The sequence below is a fragment of the Mastomys coucha genome, unplaced genomic scaffold, assembly GCF_008632895.1.
Source record: "Mastomys coucha isolate ucsf_1 unplaced genomic scaffold, UCSF_Mcou_1 pScaffold6, whole genome shotgun sequence".
Lineage (NCBI taxonomy): Eukaryota > Metazoa > Chordata > Mammalia > Rodentia > Muridae > Mastomys > Mastomys coucha.
The window spans coordinates 69,072,495-69,099,724 of NW_022196912.1; the positions used below are offsets into that span (position 1 = coordinate 69,072,495).

A 27,230-nucleotide genomic window follows, 5' to 3' on the forward strand; every position below is an offset into this window, starting at 1 on the left:
CTCTTGATACTATGGGTGCCTAACAAAATGTTGTTTCCAAGATGTCCCTGAGCATGTGGTGAACATATATGGGTCTCAGGGAGACAACTGCATCATAACTTTCCCCTGAGACTCTCATCAGAAACCTGGGACTCCAAAACGAACAAGAAGCTGACCAACTCAGCTCCTACCCAGGCCCAGATCCAGGGCTCTGAGTTGGCCCACCCCAACTTCTACCCCATCTATGAACTGCACGAGGTGTGAAGAAGCCCGTCCTCCAGATCCAAAGCTGTAGGATCTCCATGACACAGGGCAACGACAGGCTATCTGAGAGGAGTCCTCCCGAGGATCCAGTATTGATAGCGTAGCAGAAGCCAGACTCATTGTAATGACCATTTGTAACTAAAGCTGTTTGGGCATGTACTGTGTGTCATGCTACGATGCCACAGCTTTCATGGTGAGATAACTTTTTGTTGTTTTTATTTATTTTTGTTCCTTTTTCAGGGAGGTTGCAAGGGTGAAGGAAAGATATGAAGGGATACTAGTGGATTGGGGTGCATGATGTAAAATTCTTGAATAGCTAAAAAGTTTTTTAAAGGGGAAGAGGGAAAGCTGTGAATCCAGAGTTCCACCCACACAAGAGGCGTCCTTCCTATGGACACTGGAGATAAAGCCCTTTCGTGTTCTCCAACAAAATGCCATTTGAGTCATTAATAAATCACAGGAATTGACTTCTTGTAGTAAAGGAACTTAGCCAGTTAAGACTAATGTACCAAGAGCTGCAGGGTGGGGAAAAGTTTGCTGTACTCTAACGTGTACTCCGTTGCCCTCACATGCCCAAGGGCAGGACTGAACCCAGTCGTCAGAGCTCTTCTCTAAGGGCAACACCTTCACCATGACTGTGAACTCCAGGGCCTTGTCACTTAGGTGTCTTTATTCTGCTGTGTCAGAGCTGAAGTTTTAAGAGGGATCTAGGGAGACACATGCTCACACTTGACACCACAGCTGGCTGCCCCTAGACATGGGAGTCTTTCTGCTCAGCTGGACAGTAGGCAGGGACTCAAAGTAGAAGGTTCGAAAGGAGAGGGCAGGGCAAGTATCAGTTTAAGTGCTTTTCACAGGTAGGTACAGACAGGGACTGGCAGTTCATACCAGCTTGAGATTAGACTATGGCTTTCATCCAGAATCCTCTCACTATCATGAGATGTTAGTAATCCTGAAAAGGCAATGGCCATTTTTACAGAACCTGAGATGCTTGTGATCTATCTACCGACTTTCCTCTGTCACTGAAGTTTTGAAAACTGTCTGAAGGTACCAGCAGATACTCTTATTGTTTCACAGCCATGAAACTGCAAAGGAAACTCTGCTCCTGGTGGCAGGGTTGCATGGGGAGTCGTCCTGCCTGGGCACATGTGTAGAGCAGATGAAGTCCTGAGTGAAGGTGTATTGTTGATGTGGGCATGGTCACATCAAGGGTGCAATGCCTTAGACCCATGGGGTTGGCAAAGCTTGCCCTGTTTGGGTGAAGCTCAGAAGGAGGGCAAAGCATTAGTGTTGACAGTGTGTGCAAGCATGAGATTGTCTACTGTGTGTAGCTGCCTCTTCTCAGAAGACTGCATCTGTGCCCCTACTAAGTGTGTGTCTACTAAGATGGGCTAACTCTAGTGTTGTACAGAATAAGGCCCTGTTGTCATGTAGGAGGAACTGCTCTATCAGAGTGAGCACTGGCTCACCTGATCCCAACTCAAATGCCCATTTATCTTTTTTTCATTCTATTTCAGCTCCCAGTCAGATCAAGTCCCTGCTGTGTGGACATGGCAGCTGTGAATGACCCACTCACCATGACCAGAGTTTTCCATACTCTCAGACCAAAGTCACAGCAACAAGAGCCATGATGACACAATTCAGTGGAAGAGTGCTTGCCAGTTAGGTATGAGGCTCCTGACCAGTGTTCTCAGCCTTCCTAAGGCTGTGACCCTGTAATACAGTTCCTCATGTTGTGGTGACCCACAAACATAAAATTTATTTTCATTCCTCCTCCATACTGTAATTTTGCTACTGTTGTAAATATCTGATATGCCCTTGAGAAAGGGGCATTTGACCCCCAAAGGGGTCACACGGCCCACAGGTTGAGAACCACTTTCTAGATCCAAGAAAGAAAGAAATGCGAACAGTCTAAAGGCTAGAATCAAAGATATAAAACCCAGCAAGCCTTTCCTGCCAAAGACAATGAAAATGAACCAAACCACTACAGAGGAGACTGAGTTTATTGAACTTGTATTTACTAAGCCCTTGCTTGCTATATGCCAGGCATTAGGTTAGGTGCTGGGAATATGTGGCATGGATCAAAAACGTACAAAATCCCTGTCTTCATTGTATTTAACACTCTAGACATCATAGGCTAAAAGGCAATAAACAAAATAAATAAGGAAATGACATTGCAAGTTAGAAGGTGGGAAATACTAAATAAAACACAAAACAGAGCCACGGGGGGGGGGGGGGGGGGGGGGGGCATGGAGGAATGACAGTTCTTCCTGGACACTTTCCAAAACAATCAAAGGAAAAGTGTCAACTCCTTTCTTGGAAAGTCTGTATGTCTGAGCACTGTCAGGCCCATGCTGCTTGTGGGATTCTAGCAAGGAAACTAAAGAGGTTTAAAAGATGGGGAAGTAGCAGCAAAAACTAGGATGGCTAACTTTCGTAAAATAGGTGTTTCATGCAGAGTTCTGGAGGAAGTGGCACCTTCGCCCTGCAGTGGGAGGACCTCCCACGGTTCTAGGAAATTCCACAACTCTGGTCCACACTAGCAACCAGTTGCTCTCAAGGATCAAGACGACTCAAGTGAGGCTGGCAGAGTAGACAATGTGGAAGAACTCCAAAAGCTCTAAGGTCTTTTTATTGCCATCTCTTAAGAGCAGCACAGTATGCTGTTCTTTGCTGTAAACGATGAACAATAAAGGGAACACGGATGAAAGCGGGCTGTCTGCACTTCCAACCCCATCCCCCTCCCAAAGGGCTCACCGTGCTCTTAATCTACACCGCTAGACTTTGCTCTTCCCACAGAGTTAGCAGAAGCTAATGCTAAATAACCAGGAAGCTTTCTGTCCTCTGATTTAACTTCAAATTTCTATACCAGGAAAACAACCCAAACTACCTGGCAAGTTTTATTCTCTGGATAATTAGGTTCCCCGAGTAAGAAGTAAACAGAGCATAAATGCTGGGGTCACCTTCCACAAGAGAGCCATTGGTCTAGCAATGACCTTCAGGAAGAACAGGTTGTAGGACCAGGAAAAAGGAGCATCCACCTCGGGACGCTTATAAACCAATCACTATGCAGCAGCCCTTTCTAGAGGTGATAATGTCATTAGGTCATTTTAATTGTCCAGTCTCTGGTTAACAACATCTGGAAATCGTTCAGATATTTCTCTTTCTTGCTGTTAAGGTTTTGAGGGTGCCTCTTCGTGGCATCTGTCAGCAATTTATTTCTTTGCAAACCTCCTCCTTTCAAATCAGGACGTAAAGTGCGAAGAAGAGGCAATCCTGGGCTCAACAGCCATATTCCCAAGTCTATCCGTTAAACCGCTGGCCAGCTAGGATGTCTGCAGGTATTCCTGGCGTTAGCAAATGAGTTCATCTGGCAAAGAGAGTGTCTGAAGGTCAACGCAGTCCCGGCAAGAAAACATGAAGTACCACAAACAAGGTGGGGAGCTGAACGATGCAGGCAGTAGGGGTATTGTACAGACTCTTTGGATCTTGACACTTAACATTTCAGGAAGTGTTACTAAATGAATGTGGCCAGCGGATTGCACACCACAGTCAGTCTTTAGCAAGAGCAGATTCAGTTTTTCCTGGGGTGGAAACAGGAAAAACAAGTTAGGGAGTCAAATTTGATGAATAATGGCAGTCAACAAGTCTCTCTCTCTCTCTCTCTCCCTCTCTCTCTCTCTCTCTCTCTCTCTCTCTCTCTCTCTCTCTCTCTCACACACACACACACACACACACCATCCTGTTTTATATTGCTAACTGAGCTTCCCAACAGCACTTTGCAAAGCTGTCTGTCTTGGCATTTGATAGGTACAGAGGTCAAATAGGTAATGAGTTAGGCAAAGTTATGTCTATTTCTTTATGTAAACATATACTTTATTTATTGGGCAGTGGAAAGAATTGTACCCAGGACATGTCACATGTTAGACAAGCACTTCAACTCTGAGATATATCTCCAGTTCTCCCGGTAAGACTTCTTAGGAACTCAATTCAATATACTAATGTTCAGTTATTTGAAAGGATACAGGACACAGCATTCCTGTACTCAGAGTTCCCAGGAATTTACCTTTTCACAAACCAACTTGGTAGCATTACTGCTTTTGTACAACTTTTTGGAGGAGGTAGGGCATTACAGAGGTAAGGCTGACCTCAAATTCATGATCCTCCTGCCCCAGCCTAGAGTGTTGATCTGCCATGCTTAGCTTAGTACAACCAGTATTGAGAAGTGTGGCTTATAAATACTGGCTGCAGATGTCAGAAATGATGTTAAATCATTTCAATTTGATAGTGTGAGAGCCCTGTTTCTATACTGAGCCACAATCCCATACCAACTTAACTTAACCATTGGAGCTAGGATCTGTTACATTTTCTATATAAACGCCAAATTCATGAACAAAATTTTTATATTGCACATGACTGATTAACATTCACAATAAAAAGTTAATTATTTCTGTCTATTACAAACCATCACACAATCAATGGGCATCCCGAGGGGGGATGTCACACACATTTTCTTCTGCTTCTTGTAAAAGCATGAAAGCCAAGGCTTTAGACATAATTATATCTGAAGCTAAGTCACAACTGAGATGAAACGGTGTTATTATGAAAGATATAAAACCAAAGTCGTAGAAAATGTCCAGACACTTACTAGTTAAATTCCTGAATTTCTTTTTGGCTTCTGCCCTTTCTTCAGCATCGAAGTACCAGACAGTCATAGCGTACCTGCCAAAGAAACACACGTGTTATTAGAGACCACCAAAAGCTTCAGACTCGCTCTGTAAAGCTCACAGTAAACTCATTTGTAAAATCACCACTATTTTAATTTACAAGTACTTTCTTGGGCTCAATGCTATATAAATGTCATATAACACAGGTGTCCCAGGGACTGCCAAGTCCTGTTCTGAGCACTTGGAGCTCAACAACGCTATCCCGAGAAACTTCTATGAAGAGTTCGGGCTCCAGCGGCTGATTGGAGGGGTAAGGACTCAATGGGAAAATGTAATCTGCACAGGAAGGACTGGAAGAGACTTACCCTTCTAAGAACGGAGGCTCAAGATGATGGGAAGGGAACAGAGAAAGGGAGGTAACATTTGAGGGAAGCTTTTACAAGTAGCTTCGTTCAGTCACAGAACCTTTCTAACTCTTGGCCTGCTTTCTTTTGTTTTAGGCAGTGGTGCAAAGCCTTAGTTCAGTACGGATAACTTTGGGCTGCCCACTGCTCCTGTTACTTGCTTTATCTTATCCATGGGATAGACTGAAATTGGAGCTATCTCACTCTTGGGTTTTCAAACCTTTTACTTTTATAATTAGTATTAGCCACAGTACTTTCCATGGCACCCCATCTCATCCCCCACCCCACCCTCAAGGGCTTCCAAATCACTTTTGCTAATGTTTTCTCTATCAAGTTGGTCACAGTGGGGATGAGAAGTAACTAGAGAATCCTGCCACAGTACAGGGTCCCATTATTGAACCCAAAAAACAAGCCACAGGTAGACTTCAGCAGCAAGAACTAGTGGCCTGTTTATGCAGATTGTTATGATCCAATCTGTAACTCTGGGGCTCAAATCAGGATCTCTGCAGGGCTATGCAGAAGGCTCAGCCTGATAATGCTTAGTACCATCCTTCCACAGCCTTTCCTATCTCAATGCCCTTCCACCAGTCCAAGCCCCACTCCACATCACTCTCTCTCTGACTGGCCCACAGTGTGGGAAGAGAAGGGAGAATTCAAGGCAGAAGAAGACATAAATACATAAATCGGCTTTCTAAGATGTTCAGTGACTTTAAAACTCTGCTTATCCATATGCCAAGGAAGGAAGGGAGGGAGGCAGGATGGGAGAGAAGGAAGAGGAAAAGACAGAAAAGAAAGATAAAAGGTTTTAAGAACATTGAATTGTAGGTCTGGGGTCTACTCAGTTGATAGAATGCTTGCATTGTGTGCATAAAGCCCTAGCATCAGAAAAAAAAAAAAACCCTATATGCAATGGCACATGCCTATGATCTCAGCACTCAGGAGGATCAGAAATTCAGGGTTACCCTCTGAGTGAGTTCTGGGCCATCCCAACATGAGACCTGTCTCAAGGATGGATGGGTGGATGGACAGATGGATGGAGCAAGCAAAACTATAACATTTAATTGTTATTTCATGGATAACCCTAGCCCAGACAAACGTCAAGCTACAGAAAAAGTGAAAAGGAAGTGAATTCAAGACAAATTACTCTTTCCTTTCCCAAGGTTCTTTCTTTGCTTGAACTGACTGTAATTTCACTCAGAGAAGTAGAACTTTTGACACACAGTAGGTAATCAGGGCTAGCTCACACAGCTGGATCTGTTCCCTGATGCTTTTGAGACGAGGTCTCACTTAGCTCACATTGCCTTGAACTCTCAATGCTCCAGCTTGATCCCACAAGTGCTGGTATGACAGGAGTGGACCCCATAGCACAGGCAACTTTGCTCTAATGGTCAAGAAGGAAAGGACAGAGGGTAGGAGAAGCATTCTGAGGGACTGAGACTTCAGGATGTACAACTCACAGAACAAGAAGTTGTTACTTTAAAACTGAAGTTAGATTTGTATGTTAATGAATCCTAAAGAGGCTCCTTCAATTTCTATCATGCCAAACAGGTTCGACTATCAGTTTTGGGGTGTACCCAGCACTTCCTTATATGGGACATTGGTTTTCAGGGATCTGAGGTTCGTATGCAACCTGGAAGAGGAACTGTGGCCCCAGCTCTTACCTGGTGGCATAGGAGGGCTGAACTTCGTGTGGATTCCTGCGGTCTGACCAAAAGAACAGGAGTCTATCAAAAATGGGCTCCACATCTGCTACAAATGATTTTCCTTCTGGGAATATCCGCAGGACCCCTCCGTGTAACTGAAGACCAAGAAGATAATTAGTTATTTCCTGGTCTCCCTCGAGGTTTATCAGCAATGATGTGTTAGCTTTATCCTGGAGAAATACCACCTGTACCTCAACTTTAAGTAGGTTTCATCCCATAAATATTTATTCCCCCTCATACTTTGGAATCACATTTATATCAGACTTAGCTATAGACAGCCAATATTCATCTCAGCATCTTCCCATTCCCAAGGTCATGAAGGCCATAGACACAAAACAGAGGACAGTAGGAGAGCACCACACAAAACTGTCCATGTCAGACTGCTTCAACCCGCCAAAAGCAAGCAGACAAATCCTGAGCAATTTCATAGTGCCTTCAAATATTAAGTCTAAGCCTGCCTCCCATACAGATGCTCCTGCAATAATAATTTATAGCCATCCTCTGAACTCTTCAAATGCCCTCTGACCCCGTTGACTGGGTATTTCTGTGACTTCTCACACCATGCTATCTACATCTTTTTGGACATCTATCACTCTCTTCACCCGCCTTTTCTTTTTCACATGTATAATCTACTTATCCTACTGAAACAACCTTCTTCTGGGTAGAAATCAGGCTTCCCATGTAACTGTTTTTACATAACACAGTCTAACACTGGCAGAAACTCAAATCCTTATTGATTTCATTCTTCCTTATTTATCATTGTTGCCCCAATAACCCTGCTCACAATAGCATCTCAAAAGATACTTTTAAGCCCTAAAGGAACTGTTCTAGTCTTACTACCAAATAGAGAGGAGAGATACAGAATCATGTTATAATAGCCAGAGTGGAATCTACACTAATGAACTGCAAATGGAGATGCAGGAAGTTCAAAAGCTAAATAAGCTTGTAAATTTCTCCGACCTCACAGACTCCTAAATCACTCTTAACTTCCAGAGAACTTTACATGAACTTCACATCTCTACCATCTACCATACAAAAATAAGCCACACAAACCTCTGTCATTCACAAGATACAACAAATGCCACCCCATGGGACATATCATCCTGAGATAGAGGACTAGTTGGAAAGTTTCTCTCAGGAGCAGTTTTGATACCCCACTGCTCTGTATTTGTGGAATTCTCTCAGGGTTGCTGCTAGGAGGGAAAGGTGTGGATCATATGTAGAGCTGAGGGTCTCATCAACTCTGCATCCCAATGTTCAATGACCTCCCTTCATGAACCCCAGACCACAATCACCCTACCCCTTTAGAGCCACTGATCTTAATCTTATCAACTCTGGCACTAATTCCATGAGTGGCAGGAGATGGGGATGGGGAGGTAGGGGGCATAAAACAGTGGAGACTAGCTATTAGAAACTATAACTCTCCTAAAGTTACTGGAAGGTTATACCTAATTGGAAATGGCATGTTCTTTTGATCTTAACTCTCAGTATAACCCTATCTGCATCTTTTATAGCATATTACTCCCTAAGCTCAACCCCCTACCCCCCCAACACACCACACACACACACACACACACACACACACACACTCATTATTCCACAATACCTTGGCATCCCAATTCTTATTCAGGTAGTAGATACAGGTGATACAGCGGCCATCACCATTGGGGTTGTCCACATGGCGTACATAACCTGTTCCATTTCCTGGATAACAAGCCACCATTGCCTGTGGAGACATCGCAAAAAATGCTGTTTTAAAAAAGCTTAAATAGTCTCCTCCTACAGCAGACATATATAGTACATAAATTTGGATTACGATCAGAACATAAAACTAACATGAGGTAATCTTTGGTATGAAAGTAATACAGGCAGGCCCTGCCTTAGGACTCGGTGCACGGTAAGCGATTCAGTAATATTCCCACATTCTAGAACATTTGAGAACTTTCTAGAGAAACCCATCCACATCATCAACAAGATGCTTGCCTTTCTTTAATATTCCTTTTTGAAAAAGCAGGTTCCAATCCGAGCCCTACAAAGTCAGAATCCAGAGATACAAGAGACAGGCACATACTTGTAAATGTCAGTACTTGGAGGCCGGGGCAGCAGGCATGAGGCCAGCCTGGCCTACACAGGGAGACCCTCTCTAAAAGGAAGGAAGGAAGAGAGCATGCAGAGAGGGAAAGACAAAAGAAAGAATCTTTGGTGTGGGGTTTAGGGACTGTGCTTGGCTAGCAGTGCCCCTGAGTTGTGGGATCATGCTTGTTTTCTTACAAAAACATATGTGTGATTCTAAAGGAAGTAAAGGTCAGACTTCCTCAATAAAAGGCAAGAAGAGAGAAGGGTCCATGGGAAGCTACACCTTAATGCTTAACAAGTCAGCACAGACAATACAGGGAGAACTCTTTGAAGGAGAGGAAAAAACTATATATATGGTACCAATGAACTTGTAGATGGCTCTTTGTTGAAACCAGATTAATAGCTTTCTTCTGGTTTGAAAGCAAACTTTCAGACATACTTAGGGATCTGGGTTGTAATACTCTTTGATAAATAGCAAGGTTACTTCATGAGTAAAAGTAGTCAAGAATAGCCCCAAACTAAGCCAACAACAGATCAGTGAGCTGACTCCCAACAGAGCCTGAAAACAGAGCTGGGCCTCACACACACTGTGTGCTAGAAGCTGAGTAGCGGCCTGGCCTGGCTTTGCAATGAACTTGAAGTTTAAATCAGAGGATAGCTGTACTTTACAGTTCTCGCAGTTAGCATTCCCCCAGCCTGCCTCACTCAGGAAGAGCCACTGTGCTGTCATGTGTTGAGCTGAAGTTGCTCTGTTAGCCTGAACATCTCCCCGGAAGTCGGATTTTGAGGTGGCTGTAATAAGGATTTGACAAATTATGGTTTTACCAAATAGATGGTGGCTTGAAAAAAACGGCTGATTGCTGGCGTGGCTGGAGAGGAAGAGACAAATGAAGTTGCAGAGAGCATAGGGAATTACCTATTCCTACAAGCAGCGGTCAGAAGTGTAAGGGCCAACAATGAAAGTCACTTAGCACCATTACTCCATGATTCTCTCCCCACCTCATCCCGGGTCTCCCCACTACTGGCTGGACCTAAAATTAAAAAAAAAAAAAAAAAAAAAAAAAAAAAAAAAAAAAAAAAAGCCTGCTGTCAGTCAGTGTTTTGGCTTTATATTCCGAAACAGCTCTGCTCCCAGAAAAGGTCAGTGGTCTGGATGCCTGCCATCGACCTCATCTGCAACCAACTGTGATCACAGGCTCCTTCCTGTGATGAGGAGGACAGACTACATGGTTTATATTGATTGCCGATTTGACAGGATGTTGGATCACCTTGGGGACAGATCTCTGGGCATGTCTGTGATAGATTTTGTAGATTGGGTTAATTGAGGAGGAAAGACCTGTCCTAACTAAAAAGGGAGAGAAAACGAGGTGGCCACCAGCATCCTTCTCCCCCTGCTTCCTGACTGTGGAATCAAAGCAGTGACCTGCTGCTTTGAGCTGCGCCATGACTTCCTGCCACGATGCACGGTGCCCTGGGGCTTGAGCCAAAGTAAATCCTTCCTTCAGCTGCTTTCGTAGGGCGTTTCGGGTGTTTTGTTACAGCAACGAGACAAGTAATTAACACAGTCCTCCAATGTCTAAAGAGAGAGAAGACTAGATCTAAGCTCAGCACACCGTGAAGAGAGCAGTGTCTTGTAGGACATTAAGAAGCTTGAATGGGCTTTAGAACTCAGCTTGAATTAAAATACAGGCAGGAAATACAGACAGTTCCCTTAAGCACACCCTCCACCAACTGCTGCAGGTATAAAAGAGAGAATGTGCTGGCACGTTCCTTTAGGACACCCTCTAATTGTGAGCATGCACGTCGTGAAGGGAAGGAAGAAATCATTTTTCTGGCTAGAGTGCAAGTCCCTCTCTCTCTGATTCCAGAAGCCATGTGCATCACATTTAAACAATGGGAGGAAACCACGGGAAGCTCAAAGGTCCCGCCGCAACCTTGCCGGCCAATTGTACCACTGAGGTTTCTGGCTGAGTGCCATAGGAGATGGGTTTTGGCTTGGACACATTCCCAACTGTCCGCTGGTCCTTGCCAGGATCTCAAACTGTGAGGCTAAGGATGCGCTGATAGGCAAACCTCAATGATGAGTCATCAGGCCCGTGCCAATTTGTGCACGGGGCAGTGACAGAGTCCGGAAAAGGATGGGCTTATCAGATCTGTTATCTAAGCCTCATCAAGTCTGTAGAAGGAGCCAGAGTGCAGGTCTGAGGGAAATGCTGCAACACTTCATTGTTTTATGGGAATGAGGAAGGTATCTTATTACAGGGGTTTTTTATTGGCAAAAACTTCCTGGCTTGACCAATACTTGAAATCTACAGCAGTTTAATAGCACATCAGTGTCCCTGTGGTAGAATGGTCATTGTACCCTGGTTCTAGTCCTGGGTTTACAGATGAATCAGCATGTCCTCTGATTCCGTACATTCTCTGATGCATCACCGGCCAAGCACTGGCCCCTGCACAAACCCCCATCCCCAGAGGCCTCTCCACAGCTCTGTAGCAACAGGAAATGAGAGGAATGAACCAGGTGTTCCCGAGCTGGCTCTACACCAGAGATATGTGCTTCAAGACACCTCTGTGGTCACATTCAGGCAAGAAGAAGTGCACACACATAGAAGATCTATAGTAGCAAAATCCAAATTCAAGTATAATATAAAATCTACTTTAAAAAATGCCACCAGGAAAAAAGAAAACCATGCAGCTGTTAGGGGCTGTGGAAGAATTATAAAAACAAACAAGCAAAAACAAGAGAACAAGTCCAGGATGTACACTCCAAGGCCTCAACTGGATGTTCTAAAGCAACTAACCACAGACTGATTAAGGATACAGACCAGTTTTAAAACCAGTATCAACAGCTTCAACTGTTCACTCAGCAATAATGATCGTTCTCAGACAGTACACTTAGTACTTCTCTATAGATCATACTACAGACCAGGGGGGTGAAGGCAAGTAGTAGAGTCACACTTATCATGCGCAACTGCCTAGGTTTGACTCCTAGCCCCTCAAAAAGAAAGAAGCCATGATATGTACCTTTATGAAAATGAATACACATAGACATATAAATGCATATTTTTTATATATTACATATGTATGTATATTACACACACACTGCTCAGGACTTTGGAATCAGATTCCTTAATATAACTTGATCTTTACAAATGCAAAGTTGCGGTTTATGCGAATTTTTACTCAGCAAAAATTTAAAAAAACGATCATTTTATTTCTAAAAATTAACAATTGATATACAGATATTGTTTAAACCTGACACAGTATCTCACACCTGTTACTCAGTTCCTAAGGAGGCTGAAGCATGAGCATCACAAATTATAGAGTAGCCTGTCCAACAAAAGGAGATACAAAAAAAAAAGCCAAGCCAAGAGCAGCGGAACGTTAAAGATATCTGGCTGAACAGCCTTTAAAATTTGGTCTACTAACAAAATGGCCCTCTTACTTACTAAACACATATTAGCAAAAAGCCTTTCGAGAATGGTTTTTTTAAATCTTCTCTTGGGGGGATTTAATATTATTGCTTAATTATGTCTCTATGGGTGGGAAGGGACCTGTGCTGGTGGAAGCCAGGAGGCGCCAGATCCCACTGAAACTGGTGTTACAAGCTGCTGTGAGCAGCTTGACCTGGGTGCTAGGAATCAAACGCAGGTCCTCTGCAAGAGCACTATATACTCTTAATCACTGAGCACCATCTCCCTGGCCCTCAGATCTGTTTAATTAAGAATGGTTCTGTTGCTGAGCAGTGGTGGCGCCTGCCTTTAATCCCAGCACTTGAGAGGCAGAGGCAGGTGGATTTCCCAGTTCGAGGTCAGCCTGGTCTACAGAGAGAGTTCTAGGACAGCCAGGGCTACACAGAGAAACCCTGTCTGGCGGGTGTGGGAGAGACTCTGCCTGGGAGGAGCAGGAGAGGAAAGAGGAGGAAGGGGAGGAGAGGGCAACAACAACGTAGGGGAGAGAGAATAAAAAACACCTTCTGTGCATAGAGTAAGCCCAGTGAATGTAGCACAGCCTAGGCACAGCGTTACCAGTGCTTACACTGGCATCGAGAGAGCCTCGGGAACCCTTTCCTTCTTTCCTTCTTTCCCCTAAAGCACAGTCACACAGAGAATTAGACACGCCAAGAGTCAGGAGACAATCGTGGAGAGCACGCACACCTCCATTAGCTTGGACCACAGCCCTGTCTGTGGGAGAGAGTCACAGTGGAGTTTTCCGGCTTGAGACAGTTTCATTGGTATTCAGGCGGCAAGGGTACGTACCATGTGGTGGCTGTGTTTTTAGGGTCTATGAGAGGAGGAATGGAAGTCAATACCTGGGGAGAAAGGTTTGCATTTGGCACATACTTTAACTCACACAATGAATGTGGACAGTGAGCAGGGCCAGCTGCCCCTTGAACCCTTCATGTGCTGCACTGGGAAAGGTACCTGCTTGGGCAGGACCCATGAGGTGACACACGGAGGCAGGGGCAGGGCGATGAATGCGCAGAGGCCTGTACAGAAAGCAACAGCTCTAAGCTTGAGTTTCTCCTATTAGAAAGGAAAATAAAAATCTCTGGATATTCAAATGCTTTCTGCAACAGTCGGACCACAAAGACCAGAGTGAACCGGCAAAAACCAGAGTGAACCCACAAAGTAGAAGAGTCACTCTGTCTTTGCAAGGTTTGTTCTTGAATGTGTTTTTTAAAGACTACTGAAGCTGGCACAGTCAAGTTACAGTCTGTATTTGGCTCGGACAAGGAGCAAAAGGACTCCAAAGATCCTTTACAAATTAAATGCAGAGAGCCTGGGGCGCTGACTGGAACTGCAGCTTTAGCCCTCAGCCACAGTCCTCCACCATCAAGGGTTTGTGTTCTTCAAGGACATCAAGATTAAGATGACTCTGGGAAATATGCCTGCCACCAAGCCAGGCTACCCAAGCTCTATCCGTGGGACCCACAAGGAGAATGGAGAGATCAAACTCCATTTGTTGTCCTCTGACCTCAACAATGCACGCCACGGCAGGAAAGGCATGAATGTGCACATATACATTCTCGAGTGCACATGCACACACACATACCCACACAAATTAATGTGAAGGCCTCTTCGTAAGATGGCAACAGTCATGAAAAGCCTTTTCTAAGCTTAGGAAAATGTCACTAGCACAAAGTTCACAGTAGCCACCAGCTGAGCCAGCATATAAAATGGAACAAAAAAGAAAGGTCTGGATGTGAGGAAAAAATGATACTCAAAATGTTTTAGAATTTTTTTTTTAGCGGTTTCTTAAACTCTTTTCTTATTATGATGTGTTCGTGTGCGTGTGTGTGTGTGTGTGTGTGTGTGTGTGTGTGTATAAGCATGCGTACACACACTCAGAGGCCAGAGGACAACTTGTGGGAGTCCCTTCTCTTCTTCCCCGTGAGTTCCCAAGAACTAAACTCTGGTGGTCAAGTTTGGCAGTAGCAAGCGCCTCTACCAGGTGAGCCATCTCATTGCCCAGCTTTAGAATTTTTACAAATTTATTTCAACCACTTACTGGGTAAAGAAAGGAGCTATATGTAGCCAACTCAAGCACTTAGAGAACAAAGGTAGGCGAGGGTTCAAACTGTCATTAGTTATCTTAGCATCTTGCTTGTTATCCCTATCAATGGCTCCGAACAAGCCATTTCTTCCCTTCCAGTGCCTCTGTGAATGAGAGGAGAAAAGAGAGTGAGGTTTGGTGGGCAGCAACATGGCTGGGCTCCCCCACTTTCCTTCCCAAAGTTTCAAAATGACAGAGTCCAGGGCATGTCAGGTTCACTGTCCTTTCAGCAAACTCCAAATCCCTCAGGTTCCCTATTGGTTCAGTCTCACAAGGAAAACTTCTGCCCTCCTCACATGCCCTTCGTTCACACTAAACCCAGCGCTGTCCCCTGAACCCACACGCCCAGAGTACTGCTACATACATATTAACCTCACTGCTAGTGCCTCGTGGTGATGTGCGTGCCCTTCCACCTGAATTGCACAACCGAGAAGGAACTTTGGGACTTCTGCAAATGGGTGTTACAAATGGCTGAGTTCCTTTGAAGTGGGTCTGCCTGCCCTTCCTGTTCTGGCAGGGGCGCTGCACCTGGAAGGGCAGATTAATTCACCATCTTCACTTTCCAGCCACTCCTCAGTGAACTTGGCCCTAGCTTCCAGATCATACAAACACACACCAGCGATTATGCAGCAGATAACCGTCTATGAAACTGTTCTGCAGTGTAGATGATAGAGCTAACAGGTACCAAGTACTATAGTCTTTTGAGATCTTTAGGTGAGAGAAATTGGCTCCCGATTCACACACTGAGAAGAATCACTCATGAGAGCACACAGACATCTCAGGAGACCAGGACTTTAAGGGACAATCATCATTCCTTTCTCAGCTGTAGCTAATTCCTTGGCTTGAAGGGGATTCTTCTAAGTCCTGCAATTAGCCACAGTAAACAGGCCTGGCAACATCCACATATCAGCGCAGGCTGTCTGGGTTTGGGAAAGCAGCCCTTCCCGTGGAGGCCTGGCTCTGGGCCAGCTGGGAGATGACTGAGTGACAGGGCTACGTGCGCTTCGTGAGAGTGGCAGCCAGCCCACACCCGAGCACACCGCCAGGCAGCCAGAGGAGGGAACAGACTCTGGGGAGCCCTGGCTCCTCCCCCACCGCTCTCCAGTCAGTCACCAGAGAAAGGCTTCCAGCAGGGGCTTCCTCCTGGCAATTACAAAATCGGCCAGTCTAGCAGGCTGGAGGACACTAAGACAAGTGGTTAACCATCTCCTTTCCAAGGCTTCGGCCCAGATGTTAGCAGTTGTCACTTCCTAAAACCTTATGGGCCCAGGTGGCACGTCTACAGAACCTGTTTCATTGCCTGGTTACTGGAAGGGTGAGCAGACGCTTGTCCGGGACTCAAGGCTGTTCACACGTTCTCAGAGGGAGTCATTAACCCTGGTATTACATGGACCTAGAGGTCACCATATGTCCCTGGAGAACAAATCTGTCACCCTAAAGGCGACGTGGGGCTGGGACTCACAGCATTTAACTTCCTTAACTTGAGAAACAAACTTATCAGAAACATCAAACTTCTCTGGTAGTGCTCTAAAGACCACACACAATATGGAAAGGCTGTGGCAGCTGTGAATGGGTCTCTTTATGCTTTCATCTTAAGTTAATCCCAAAGTATATGAAGGAATTCACGGTGACTTAAACACAACCTGTAAGAAAAGACTTTATTAACAGATCTAGCTACCAATCAAAATGTCCTGGGGGCGGGGTGGGGGGAAGGCCTTCAAGCAACGCTGATTAGATAGGAGAATCCTACATCCGCATTTCAGCACTTAGGAAAACTCAGTTAAAGACACCACACACCAAAAGTCCCCGCAGTCAGAACTGCACTCACATGCAGTTACCGCACAAACACTCGAGCAGTACTGACCACATCCCTGACCATAATGGGTACTGCCGTATTTGCGCCATGAACCCATCAGGAGGGTACTCGTCCTTGCAGCAGAAGAAATGGAGGCATAGAGGAGTTAACATGTCTTTGGGTCTAGCTGAAGACTGTGAGGTTGAAATCCAAAGCTTAACAAGCAAGCTGTCTAAGGCTCGAGACTAACAAGCTTGTCCCCAAGCTTCCTGGGGGAATTAAGGTCTTTGGTCCTATAACAACTCCAGGACCCACCTCAGACCCCAAAATACTGGCTGAAGTCCTCCACATAAAATGGTGGAGTGTTTGCATTCGGCCTACTCTAACCCTCCTGGATTCTGTAAGTCACCCTGAGGTGACTTAAACACCTTATAACATGCTATGCAAATAGCTGTCAAACTTATGGCTTAGGAAATGACAAAAAAAGGTCTAGACATGTTCAGCACAGAACCATCTTTTCCTTAATATTCTCTATCCAGTTGAGATTGAATCCAAAGATTCAGAGGAGCCAACTATCTTCATTTTACCATTTCCCACAGAAAGTCATGAGAGACAACAAACAACCAAACTAAACAAAAACAAAAACAAAACCCCCAAAACAAAAACAAAAACCCTACAAAAAACAAGAAATGAGTGTGCTTGAAGCTGTTTATGAATTATAAACGGAGGACAGAGCCAGAGGTGAAGGAAATCGCCTAAATCTTGTGGCGTAGCAGTGCTGGCTGAGCTGTTGTCTTGGCTTGTGTTACCATATTGCAGGGACAACCCCAACCCCCCACCGTCAGGCTGTGGCTGCCCCTCGGCCTCTGCAACAGCCCCACACAGGCCCCTGGGCTTTTTCTCTCCTCTCCTTTCCCAATGCCCCAGTCCCCATGCTAGCCCAGGGCCCGTCCACAGCCAGCTACGCTGTCCTTCCACAGTCTGGGATGTTGGGGACTTCTTTTTAGCACCATCCTTCATTAGGTCATGTCAACACAAGCTATGGTTCCCAAACTGGCTTCAAAGTCAGCTGATAGATGGCCAATAAAGAAAAAAAAAAATTTTTTTTTTTTTTGAGGAAACAAAAGTTCATTTCTCCCTGGAAAGAAAATGAGACACACCAAGTAAAAGCATCCCAGGGAAGAGATCAATTTTCCTTGCTAGGGCTTAAAGCTAGTTTGGGAGACATCTGAACTCTGCTACTAGCACATTAATTAGAATTCACAAGACGAAGAACTTCTACAGTCATGTTAATTAGAATTCACAGGATGCAGACGACAGGCTTAAAGGAGGGAGGCTCTCCAGATCTTCAACAGGGTGCTTCTCAGAGAGATGCCTCAACGGTTTTGAGGAATGTAAAGGGAACTAGAAATAAGAATGCCTGGCTTCAAGTCAAGCAGTTAATTCAGCTGTCCAGAAGCTCCCCAAAGACAGCTACAGTCCCATCTGACAAGTGTAGGGAACAGCCAGGTATGACCCCACACACGTGTAATCCTAGTGTTCAGCAGAAGCCTGAGGTCCATAGTCACAAGTTCAAAGTCAATCTGGGCTTCCTAGTTAGACCCATCTTAAAAACAACAAAACCCACAAACAAATGTGAGAACTGAGAGTCAGAGACTCCAGGAAGGCACCGGACCTTACAAAAGCTAAATAGGTGAGCTAGTGTTCCAAAGCAATGACTTTCCGCCACTCAACACCATTTCCAAAATACTAGGGAAAGAGTTATCTGAAAATAAGTGCTAATCTTTCTAGAGGGGCCAGGAGTGAAACTGCCTTCCTTCAACTCCAAGATAAGCAATAAAGAAGCAGGGTATAGTGGGTCAAGATTGTAATCTTAGCACTTGGGAAGTGTCGAAGATCCACAGTTCAAGAACAGCCTCCCTATCGAACAGTGAGTTCAAGGCAGCCTAGGCAACTAGACTGTCTCCAAACAAACAAACAAAGCCAGCAAGAAAGAATTACAAGTTCTTCTGAATTACCAAAGATACCTTCCAACCCCCAACTGGAAAAAAACTGAGGACATCCATACCTAAGCAGGAGGAAACAAAATGGCAGCCACACCCTGATTTCTACTGAATCACACCTTCAATTCCAGTCAAGAGATTTCAGGGCCGAGATCCCAAACTTTGGCTTTCTCACGCCCTTTATAGCTAGGCAATCTTTATTCAGAAGAGCTAGGGATTCTGGGCTCCTAAGTGTTATCCATAATTGGAATATATATGGTAAAATTGTTCGGAGGCTCAGCTATCTGCAAGACACTGTCTTCAGAATTGCAGTCACCGAAGTGACCATCAATCTTTTTTGTTCCTTTCTCCTAATCTGTGCTCATCACAATTTACTTTCTCCTTGACTTACAAAAAAGGGAGGAAATCAGTTCCAAGCTTCCTTCCAACTGTAGTCTGAAAAATGAAGTTTACTGGCACAAACAGTAGAAAAGCCATAGACATGTACGGCATGGTTGTTCCCCTGGAAATTCACACATAAATTAAGAATGCTTGTTCCCTCTTAGCTTTAGTAACCAATAAATAAGCTTGGATTTGATCAACCGAACTCTTGCTAACAGAGGAACCAGGAAAGGACCCACACTATTCCTCATGAGATTCCCATGGTAGCTCCCACAATGCAAACTCCTTTATCTCCTAGCAAATCATATGTGCTTTAAAATAATTATACACACACACACACACACACACACACACACACACACACACACTGGTATCCACTGAGGCCAAAATTCCTTTCAAAGATGAAACGAAGCCAACCATCCATAATCTTAAGGAACTGTATAATGTAATACAAAGCGCAGTGGTCTCTGAATTCAGGAACTTCTAAAGTGAAGGGAGGCAGAACAAGCAACCAAAAAAAGGTCCTGGGGCCATCTAGGCAGGAGACAGAAGATAGGCTTCCCAAGACATTACATTACACGGCCTGGGAGCTATAGAGTAGAAGACAATGGAGAGGCAAGCTGGCTGCGCCTAGCAAGTCTCTTTCTAGCATTTCAGGGTATAGGGATGAAGGTGGTCAGGGAAGATTAAGTGTAAAAGGGCAAGAGGTCAGACAGAAAAGGCCTCTATGATTCAGCAGAGGTTCAAAGGGTTATTACAGTGGACAATGGGAAGGGAACAGCACTGGTTATTATCCTGCTTTTGAGAATGGGAACTCCATAACAAGCCTGCATAACCAGATTCTAGCAAAGGCAGAGGGGAGGGATTAACAGAGAAGGTGAGATGCAAAGGCAGCCACTCTTCTTCTTCCTTAAGGATAGCTACTGAAGAAAGAAAATTCTAGTTGAAAAGAAAACCAGGAAAACTTGAGGTGCTACAGTGAAGCTGCGAACTACAATGAGCAACATGGGCCCAATTCTGGCCAATGATCCCGTGTGTCCCTGGCTAAGCAGTGAAGAGAGGGTTTGGTGGTCCATTCAAATTGCTCAAATGAACCCATGAAACAAGATGAATATGAAAGAAGTTGGGTTTTGTTTGCTGGAAAAAAAAAAAAAAGACAACAAATTGGCAAGAGGAGGAGGGGACTAGTTTTGCATATGGTCCCTGAGGCTGGGATGAGCTGTCTAGAGAGAGGCGCTTTATCGTTCGTCTAGTGAATTCCAGAGGCAAGCTTAGAACAACCTAAGAACAACACCTCCGAACGCCCCCATGGTTTCACGTTCTCCTATTAAAGTCAAAACCAGGTTCCGCTGGCACTTGGAACTGAGTTTCCCGTTTTGTCTTCTGACTGGCAAATAATCCATACTACTATCACACCCTTCAATTTTACGGATTTGGGTTGTTTTTTTTTTTTTGAAAGGCAAACATAATTAATAGGAGACACATGCATCATTTTAGCTATTTTTCTAGTTGATGTGACTAAATACCTGACAAGAAGCATCTTAAGATAGGAAATGTTTTGGATTAAAATATGAGGGAATTCCTGGCCAGGGAAGGCATAAAGGCAGGAGTGGGAGGCAGCTGCTCAATTGCCTACGGCCAGGAAGCTGAGAGGAGATAGTATAAGGGCTTCCAAACCACAAGACCCTCTCCAGTGACCCACTTCCTCCAGCAAGGCCCCTCTTTCTAAAGGTTCTACAACTGTACAAAATGGTTGCCAACTTGGGAATAAGTGTTCAAACACCTAAACGTATGGAGGGGGTAGTTTACGTCAGAGAGACAATACATATTTACTCTAAAACTTGGGCAACATTATCGATGTGGCTTCTACAGAATCAAAACTTGGCTTGCCTTAATAAGAATGTATCAATACTGTTCTGAGCATAGGGAACACTGGACAAGGGGCCAAATAAATGCCAATTCAAAACCTGAAGGGCTACATTTTACAGTGTAGAGCAGGAGTCAGTAAAGCTGAGATGGGCAAGGGGTTAGAGATACACAGTTCACCAAAACCATGGGCAGAAACTCATCCACAAATGAGTATCACAGGAGGAGGCAAACTGAAGCAAGTGCTATTCTGGGGGAAGATAGAAATAACCGAGAGAAAAGGGCACAAATCTTATGTATAATTAACCAAGCTCACTAATCTTACTTGGCAAACACCCACAGGGCTACGAATTCAAGCCAAATCAATGGTTCCTGGCCATGTGCCAAAGTTGAATTCTTGAGTCTGGCATCATAAAATGATCTGTCTGTTGTATTTACAATTCCAGTACCTCTGGATTTAGCCACCCACTGGGCACCCCTGGCAGATACACAGCAGAAAACATCAGAACTATCATTCCTGTCAGAACACGTGCATTTGACAAGCACTGGAGGAAAGTGACAGGTATCTAGAAGCATTAGTTTACAGCCACAAAGTACTGCTACAAAGGAATCGTCAAATCTGTGGCTGAAACAACTTAAAAAAAAAAAACAAACCTAATAGCCTTGTCCACTATATGAACTTGTTCACTACTCTTTGGTCTTCAGTAGGTTCAAGTCAAATGTTCTTTGTTTACCCAGAACCAGAGAATTCAGCCAAAAAAGTAGAGATGCCAAGCGGACCAAAGTCCCAGGTGAGCAGCCTTCTGAGTCTTGTTCTGAAGGACATCATACTGTGGCACTTGAAGATGTTCACCAGGCAGTTCTGTTCAGTAAAAGTCTTCAAGCCTCAGCATATTGTCTCCCATATATGGTGTGCTCCCAGGATGCAAAGCTATTTTTATTATTAGGGGAAACTAGTTTTCCTCGCCAGAGGAGTCAGGAGAGGACTTATCCAATTTGCGTTAAGCTGTCAGAAAGAACAACTGTTCCCTGACATCCAAAAGCCCGTTTCAGAGGTAAGCCAGTAAGCACCTTGATGGTCTGAGCCACAATTAAAAATCTCAAATAAAAGACTGAATTCACATGAAAGAATTCACCAGCCAGTTCTGGACCACGTAACCCATGACCAGCCTTTGAAGCATCTGTTCCCACAAGCCCTTCTCAGGGACTGATCAAGGACTCCTCTCCTAGGAGAGATTATCTTTCTTCCTGGATGAAGGACCAGATACACACGCAGGCACACACACAAATGCACACATAATAGGGGCTGGAGAAATGGCTTCGCCGTAAGCAGGGACAACTCCTGAGCAGCCATACAGCTTCTTTTACATCTCCCAAGTGTCATTCAACAACACAGACCATGACATTTCCCACATCAAAGGCAGGATTCCCTCTTACCAAGACTGTGTTCTAGAAATGATTTCCTCAGACAGTTTAAGATTTTGACCACAGAAACATTGCAAATCTCTGCTCTCTAAGGATCACACACCTTGTCATGAGCTCCGGCAACTGTAGTTGTGACATACAATCTCTATGCTTGCACCACCCCAACCAAGACTCATCAGTTTCCCAAAGCTAAGGTCAAGACAGTACAACTTTCTCTGGAGCAGTGGAAGCTGGATTCTGGGCTGGGGTTCAAGCTTCAGACCATCTTGACCTGAGAGCTGAGAAGCAGCCAGTGTAAGGCATCACCTTGAGTCATGTGTGTGGAGCAGCAGCAAAGGCTGGGTTAGAAGGACGGAGGGGACAAAAGGCAGAACAGAAATGGAGAAAAAAGCAAGGTCTTAAAACTCAAAGAGTTCGCACCAACTGGGTATGAAGGCTCCATGTTTATGGCCCCAGTCCGCTGGGACTCCTGACTGCATTTCCTGCACTTGTGTCCTGAGAGAAGTCAGATCAGCAGGGTTGCTTGGAGTCATTTTCAACCAGCATAAGTTCCATTAAGTAACCAGCATTCTTAACTTGACCAGAAGGGTGGGCCAAACAGCTGTTCCACAAGGGGAGAAGCCCACGCCCCCAGGGAACACACTCTTACTCATTAGCCTCCTGCGGATCATCTTCTGTATTGTCTCTAGGAAAGGACTGACCAGTCTGCTCACAATACAACCTTCTCACCACCCTTGTCCACAGATCAGTTCAGGGTGCTAACAGCCGGAGTCTAGCAATACTTGCCTAAAAACAACACTGGAAACACTGACCCAGCACTTTACTTGCACCTCAAATGCACTCAAGTGGCCCACTTCCATAGTGTGTGTTGTGTGTCTCATGGCTTGAGACATAGTTAACGAGGAACTAGACTAGCCTACAGTTCACGTGTATCTGTGAGTGTAAGCTGGCTCACAGGAGTCCTGCACTGAAAACTCAAGAGACACACATGCACATTTGGGATGTTAAATAGGAAGGCCTGAAGTTTACCAACAGACTCAAGTCAGACCAATCTGAGTGAGAATCTCAAAACACTCACCTGGAACTTTTAAACAAAGATGAAGACTGGAAATTCTAAGAATTTTACATGTATTGCCATTAAGGTCTTTTCCCCAAAGCCTTTGAATTATTATTATTTTACACTTGATAAGACCTAAGTGACTTAACTTTTCTAAGGCCACAAGGCTTAGTAACATCAATCCTCCCCCAACCTTGTTCTAAAACTGCCTCTGGCCCCTGACTGTGAGAGACTTTGGATCTATTATCTAAGTGCTTGATTCGTTTGGGGCCAAAGCTCAGAAAAGTAAGGAAAATTAGTACAGTGCCGAGCAGAGCACCAGGCAGCTCAAGCTGCTCAATGAACGGTATTTATTATTGTTAGCGTTCCCAACTCTGCGTCTACAGTGAATGCTTCAGGCAAAGGGACATTCGGTTCTATAAATTACACGTTCTCTGGAAAACAGCCATTTGCAAGCTCTAGGCAGCCAAAGAAAAAGGAGCAAATTATAAGCAGTATTTATCTTGGATATGGTCTAGATCTCCAGAAGGGAGTGGTAACAGATAACCATTGCTAGTTGGAAAGCAATGACCACACTTGAGGTTAGGGGGCGCCATGACACTCCTCAGGACCACAGGGAGTTGCTTTTCCCAGAGGGACTCCAAACCCCATTTTGCTACAACAGAGGCAAAGCAGACAATCTCTCTCTCTCTCTCTCTCACACACACACACATACACACACACACACATACACACACACACACACACACACATTATACATGTGCACATATATATATGAATGACAGGGACAGGAGTACTAAGAGTTCTCCCACAGTTTAGGTCCATTAAATACTCTCGTTTATTCCCAATACCTTTGCAATTCTGCCCACATTATTCAATGACCTTTACAAGTTCAGTTTAAAGAAAAAAAAATGTAATAAGGATGTATGCATCTATGAGTACAATGCAAAGGAATGTTAAGTATATTTAAAAAAAAAAGTCTAAACTAAATGTACAAACTGGCAGTTGCTAACATAGCCTGGTGGGAGTTCACGCTAGCCTCTCTACATGTGTGTTATGTTTGAAATTCCCTCAATCAAAAGTTATAAATAAGTTGAAAATCAGTACAAGTTCTCTTCATGACGAAAACAATTTTTCCCCTGGAACCATGAGCAGGAAATTAGGTCTATCTATATCAGTACTGTGGGAAGCAGTACAAAATGAAGGACACTGAGGGAGGAAAGGCACGTAAGAAAGAAAACAGGCCAAGTGAAAGGAAGCGAGGGCAGCCCCTATAGACAGGATGTGCCTTGACAATGCATCACCAGCAAACCCCAAGTAAGGGACCAGAGGCCACAGGTGTCCTAACAGAAGTAAATCAAAGTTTTACATTAAAAAAAAAAAAATCTAATCATGATAGTTTGTTGAAACTTTTTTGTTTTGTTTTATTTTGTGTTTTGTTGTTGTTTTGGTTCTAATTAGCCAGGGAATAGTCCAATGTAGGGATGGACTTTGTAAAGGGTGTGTGAAGGGGAGCTTGTGCCAGGAACGGTCAAGACAGCCAGAATCTGGATAAGGAAAGATCCCTCTTCCGTGGGCAAGGCAGATTTCCTCTTTTCAGTGCACAGTCACCTTCTTACACAGTTAACTGAAATGTTACTCGGTCCACCCCAGGATTTGCAGAGCCTGCCTTCCTCACCCTGGAGGACGAAGCCATTTTCTCATTCCCTTTGAATTAAACTCTAGCTCGGGGTCCTCTTGTCATCCACTAAGTCAAAGCTAAATAAGAAACTGTGTTAGTGACCCGACGTCATCATTAATTCTAATCTCCCTCAAAGGGGGAAACATTCCTACACCACTGAGGAGAAATTCCTTAACGGCTAAGTTTGGAAGAAATTTTACAAAACTGATAAAACGTGTCATTTGGCCTTTCAGATTAAAGCTGCAAGTGCCTCCCAGTACGGAGGCTAAGCCCAGGGTTATCAGCAAGGTTATTTAGTGCAGAAACACACCCCTCATAAAAACAGATGATTGCGTCTACCACCACACTGACAGAAGAAAACAACATACCCTGTCATCATTCTCTAACAGAATTCAGGTAACGACTCCCAAATCAAACTGACATTCAGAAATCAACAGTTCCTCTAAGAGTTACTTTGGACACACGTCAGATGGTCCCTTCACATCCTCCTAGCCTGACAGCAGCCGCCTGCGTACAGCTCCAACTCTCCTCACACATCTCCACCCTTTACTTCCAGACATTTCCAGTTGGCCACTAGTTTTTATAAAAGTGCTCTTTCCAGCTTTGGGAACAAAGAAGACTACAGTAGTTTATCCCAAGACCAAACCTACACTGAGAAACTTCTGTTACTAAAGAGCAGCACATGGGTCAATGCTCATGGTTCCAGCATGCTCTCCCTTGCTGGACTTCAGAAGAAGTTTTCATGATTGTGAGAGTCCCTTGTCCCGCAGCAACATAGGGGCAAATCGCTCTGAAATGTTCCTGGAGAGAAGGTTTGACTATCCTTACTGGAAGAAATGGCCAGGAGTAAGACTAACCCAAAGTAATGTTACATGCACATCTCAGCTCCTCCGTCTCCCATTGGAATACCTGCCTGCCAATCGACCTGTAAACGTTTTTTTTTTTTTTTCAAGATAAACCATCACCACCCACTGCCCCCATTACCGGCTATGTGAACAAAAACAAGGTTTCTACCCAGAGGTACTTCACCACTCTCTTCATGGACCTTATCGGGTTATTTGAGTGGACTTTGCCATGAGTTTATAGGAAAAGAAAGTCGACGGCATGGGGCTCAGCACTTGGGCTGAGGGGTCTAAGAGAATTCTGGGCCCCAGGCTCAAAGGCAGCACGGAGAAGTGGAATCTTACTTAACCTTTTCCTATCAAACTCTTCCCTCCCACTCTACCTAACTCTACCAGCCAACAAACACAAGGCAAAAATCAGACTTGCCTCTAGTAGAGTTAAGAGTGCCTCTGGCTACAGTGAAGGGCAGTACCGGGTGGCTTTAAAGCAGGCACTTCGGATCATGGACATGCGGGTCGTAGTGTTTCGAATATCTTTTCCCTCCACCAGCCAGTTGTCCTTGCGGTCATCACCAAGACCAGAGCAATTCTTTCAGAGTCAGCAGAAGCTCATCATCTCGAGACACCTGAGCCCCTTAACGTGGACTTTTGCTTAAGGGGTAAGGCCAGGAGGTGGAGGGGACGCAAGTAAGGCAGATAAGGCAAGCTGACTTCTTGGTCAAAACCCAAAGTTAGCTGCAGCCCAGCGAAGGCGACACAACACTCCGAACGAAGGCTTCCCGTCCCCTGCAGCGCAGCTGCGGCTGGGCACCCGCACGCATCCTACCTTGGACCGCTCCTTGACATAGTATTTGCCCAGCCGGCTCCCGCAGTACAGGACCAGCCTGTCGATGAGGGACAGAAGGAAGTTGATGGCCTCGCAGCCCTCCTCGTTGCCCCCGATCCACGTGATCTGGTCGCCTCGCAGGTGCCGCTTGGAGACGCCGGCGCGCGGCCCCGCCAGCTGGCCGTCACGCAGGGCCCCGTTGTAGTGCAGCTGCTTGACTCGCTCCAGCACGCAGTCGCCCACCACTTCGCCTAGGAAGTTGTCCAGGTAGCAGAAGCCGACCTCGTGCAGACAGGGCACGATGTACTCCAGGGCGATCTTCTCCAGATCCAGCCTCATGATGTGTCCCAGAGGCATCTCGCCCACAGAGCCGAGGCAGGGGACCCCCAGGGTGCTCGCACCCAGGGCTTGCCCAGCGCGAGCGCACAGCGGAGATGCAGAGAGCCGGGCCCGGGGCTCTCCCACCTGCGGCGGCCACGGTCCCCGAGCTACTTTAGCTCCAGAGGCGGGGAAAGTTGCTCGAAACTCTGAAGAGAAGGGAGCCCCGCTCTGAGACCAGCGGGAGCAGTGTAGGGCTCCGCCACCCAGCAACGGACTGGCCCAGTGAGAAGTCGGAGGGCCCCTTTTGGAGATGTAGAGCCACCGCCGAGGCGGCCGCAGCCGGGCGAGGAACGAGAGGAAGCCCCGCCTTGACCCCAACGTCAT

At 45.2% G+C, this 27,230-nt stretch overlaps 1 protein-coding gene across 1 annotated transcript; it reads right to left on the reverse strand.

The window, feature by feature from the left end:
- Positions 1–2,228: 2,228 nt before the first annotated feature.
- Positions 2,229–27,230, reverse strand: Egln3 (egl-9 family hypoxia inducible factor 3). Its single transcript, XM_031356458.1, has 5 exons — positions 26,526–27,230; positions 8,624–8,743; positions 6,976–7,112; positions 4,892–4,965; positions 2,229–3,827 (listed from the first exon to the last, which is right to left on the reverse strand). The coding sequence occupies exons 1-5, from the start codon at positions 27,228–27,230 to the stop codon at positions 3,796–3,798; spliced, it is 1,068 nt and encodes a 355-aa protein (XP_031212318.1). The 3' UTR covers positions 2,229–3,795.

Bases quoted from the DNA above. Each gene is read 5' to 3' on its own strand.
- Egln3 (XM_031356458.1), bottom strand. From the start codon at position 27,230: ATGACGTTGGGGTCAAGGCGGGGCTTCCTCTCGTTCCTCGCCCGGCTG. The intron at 7,113-8,623 runs GTATTGTGGAAT...CTTGGTCTTCAG, and splicing joins ATAAGAATTGGGATGCCAAG to TTACACGGAGGGGTCCTGCG. The intron at 4,966-6,975 runs GTAAGAGCTGGG...TTTCTTTGGCAG, and splicing joins CAGCCCTCCTATGCCACCAG to GTACGCTATGACTGTCTGGT.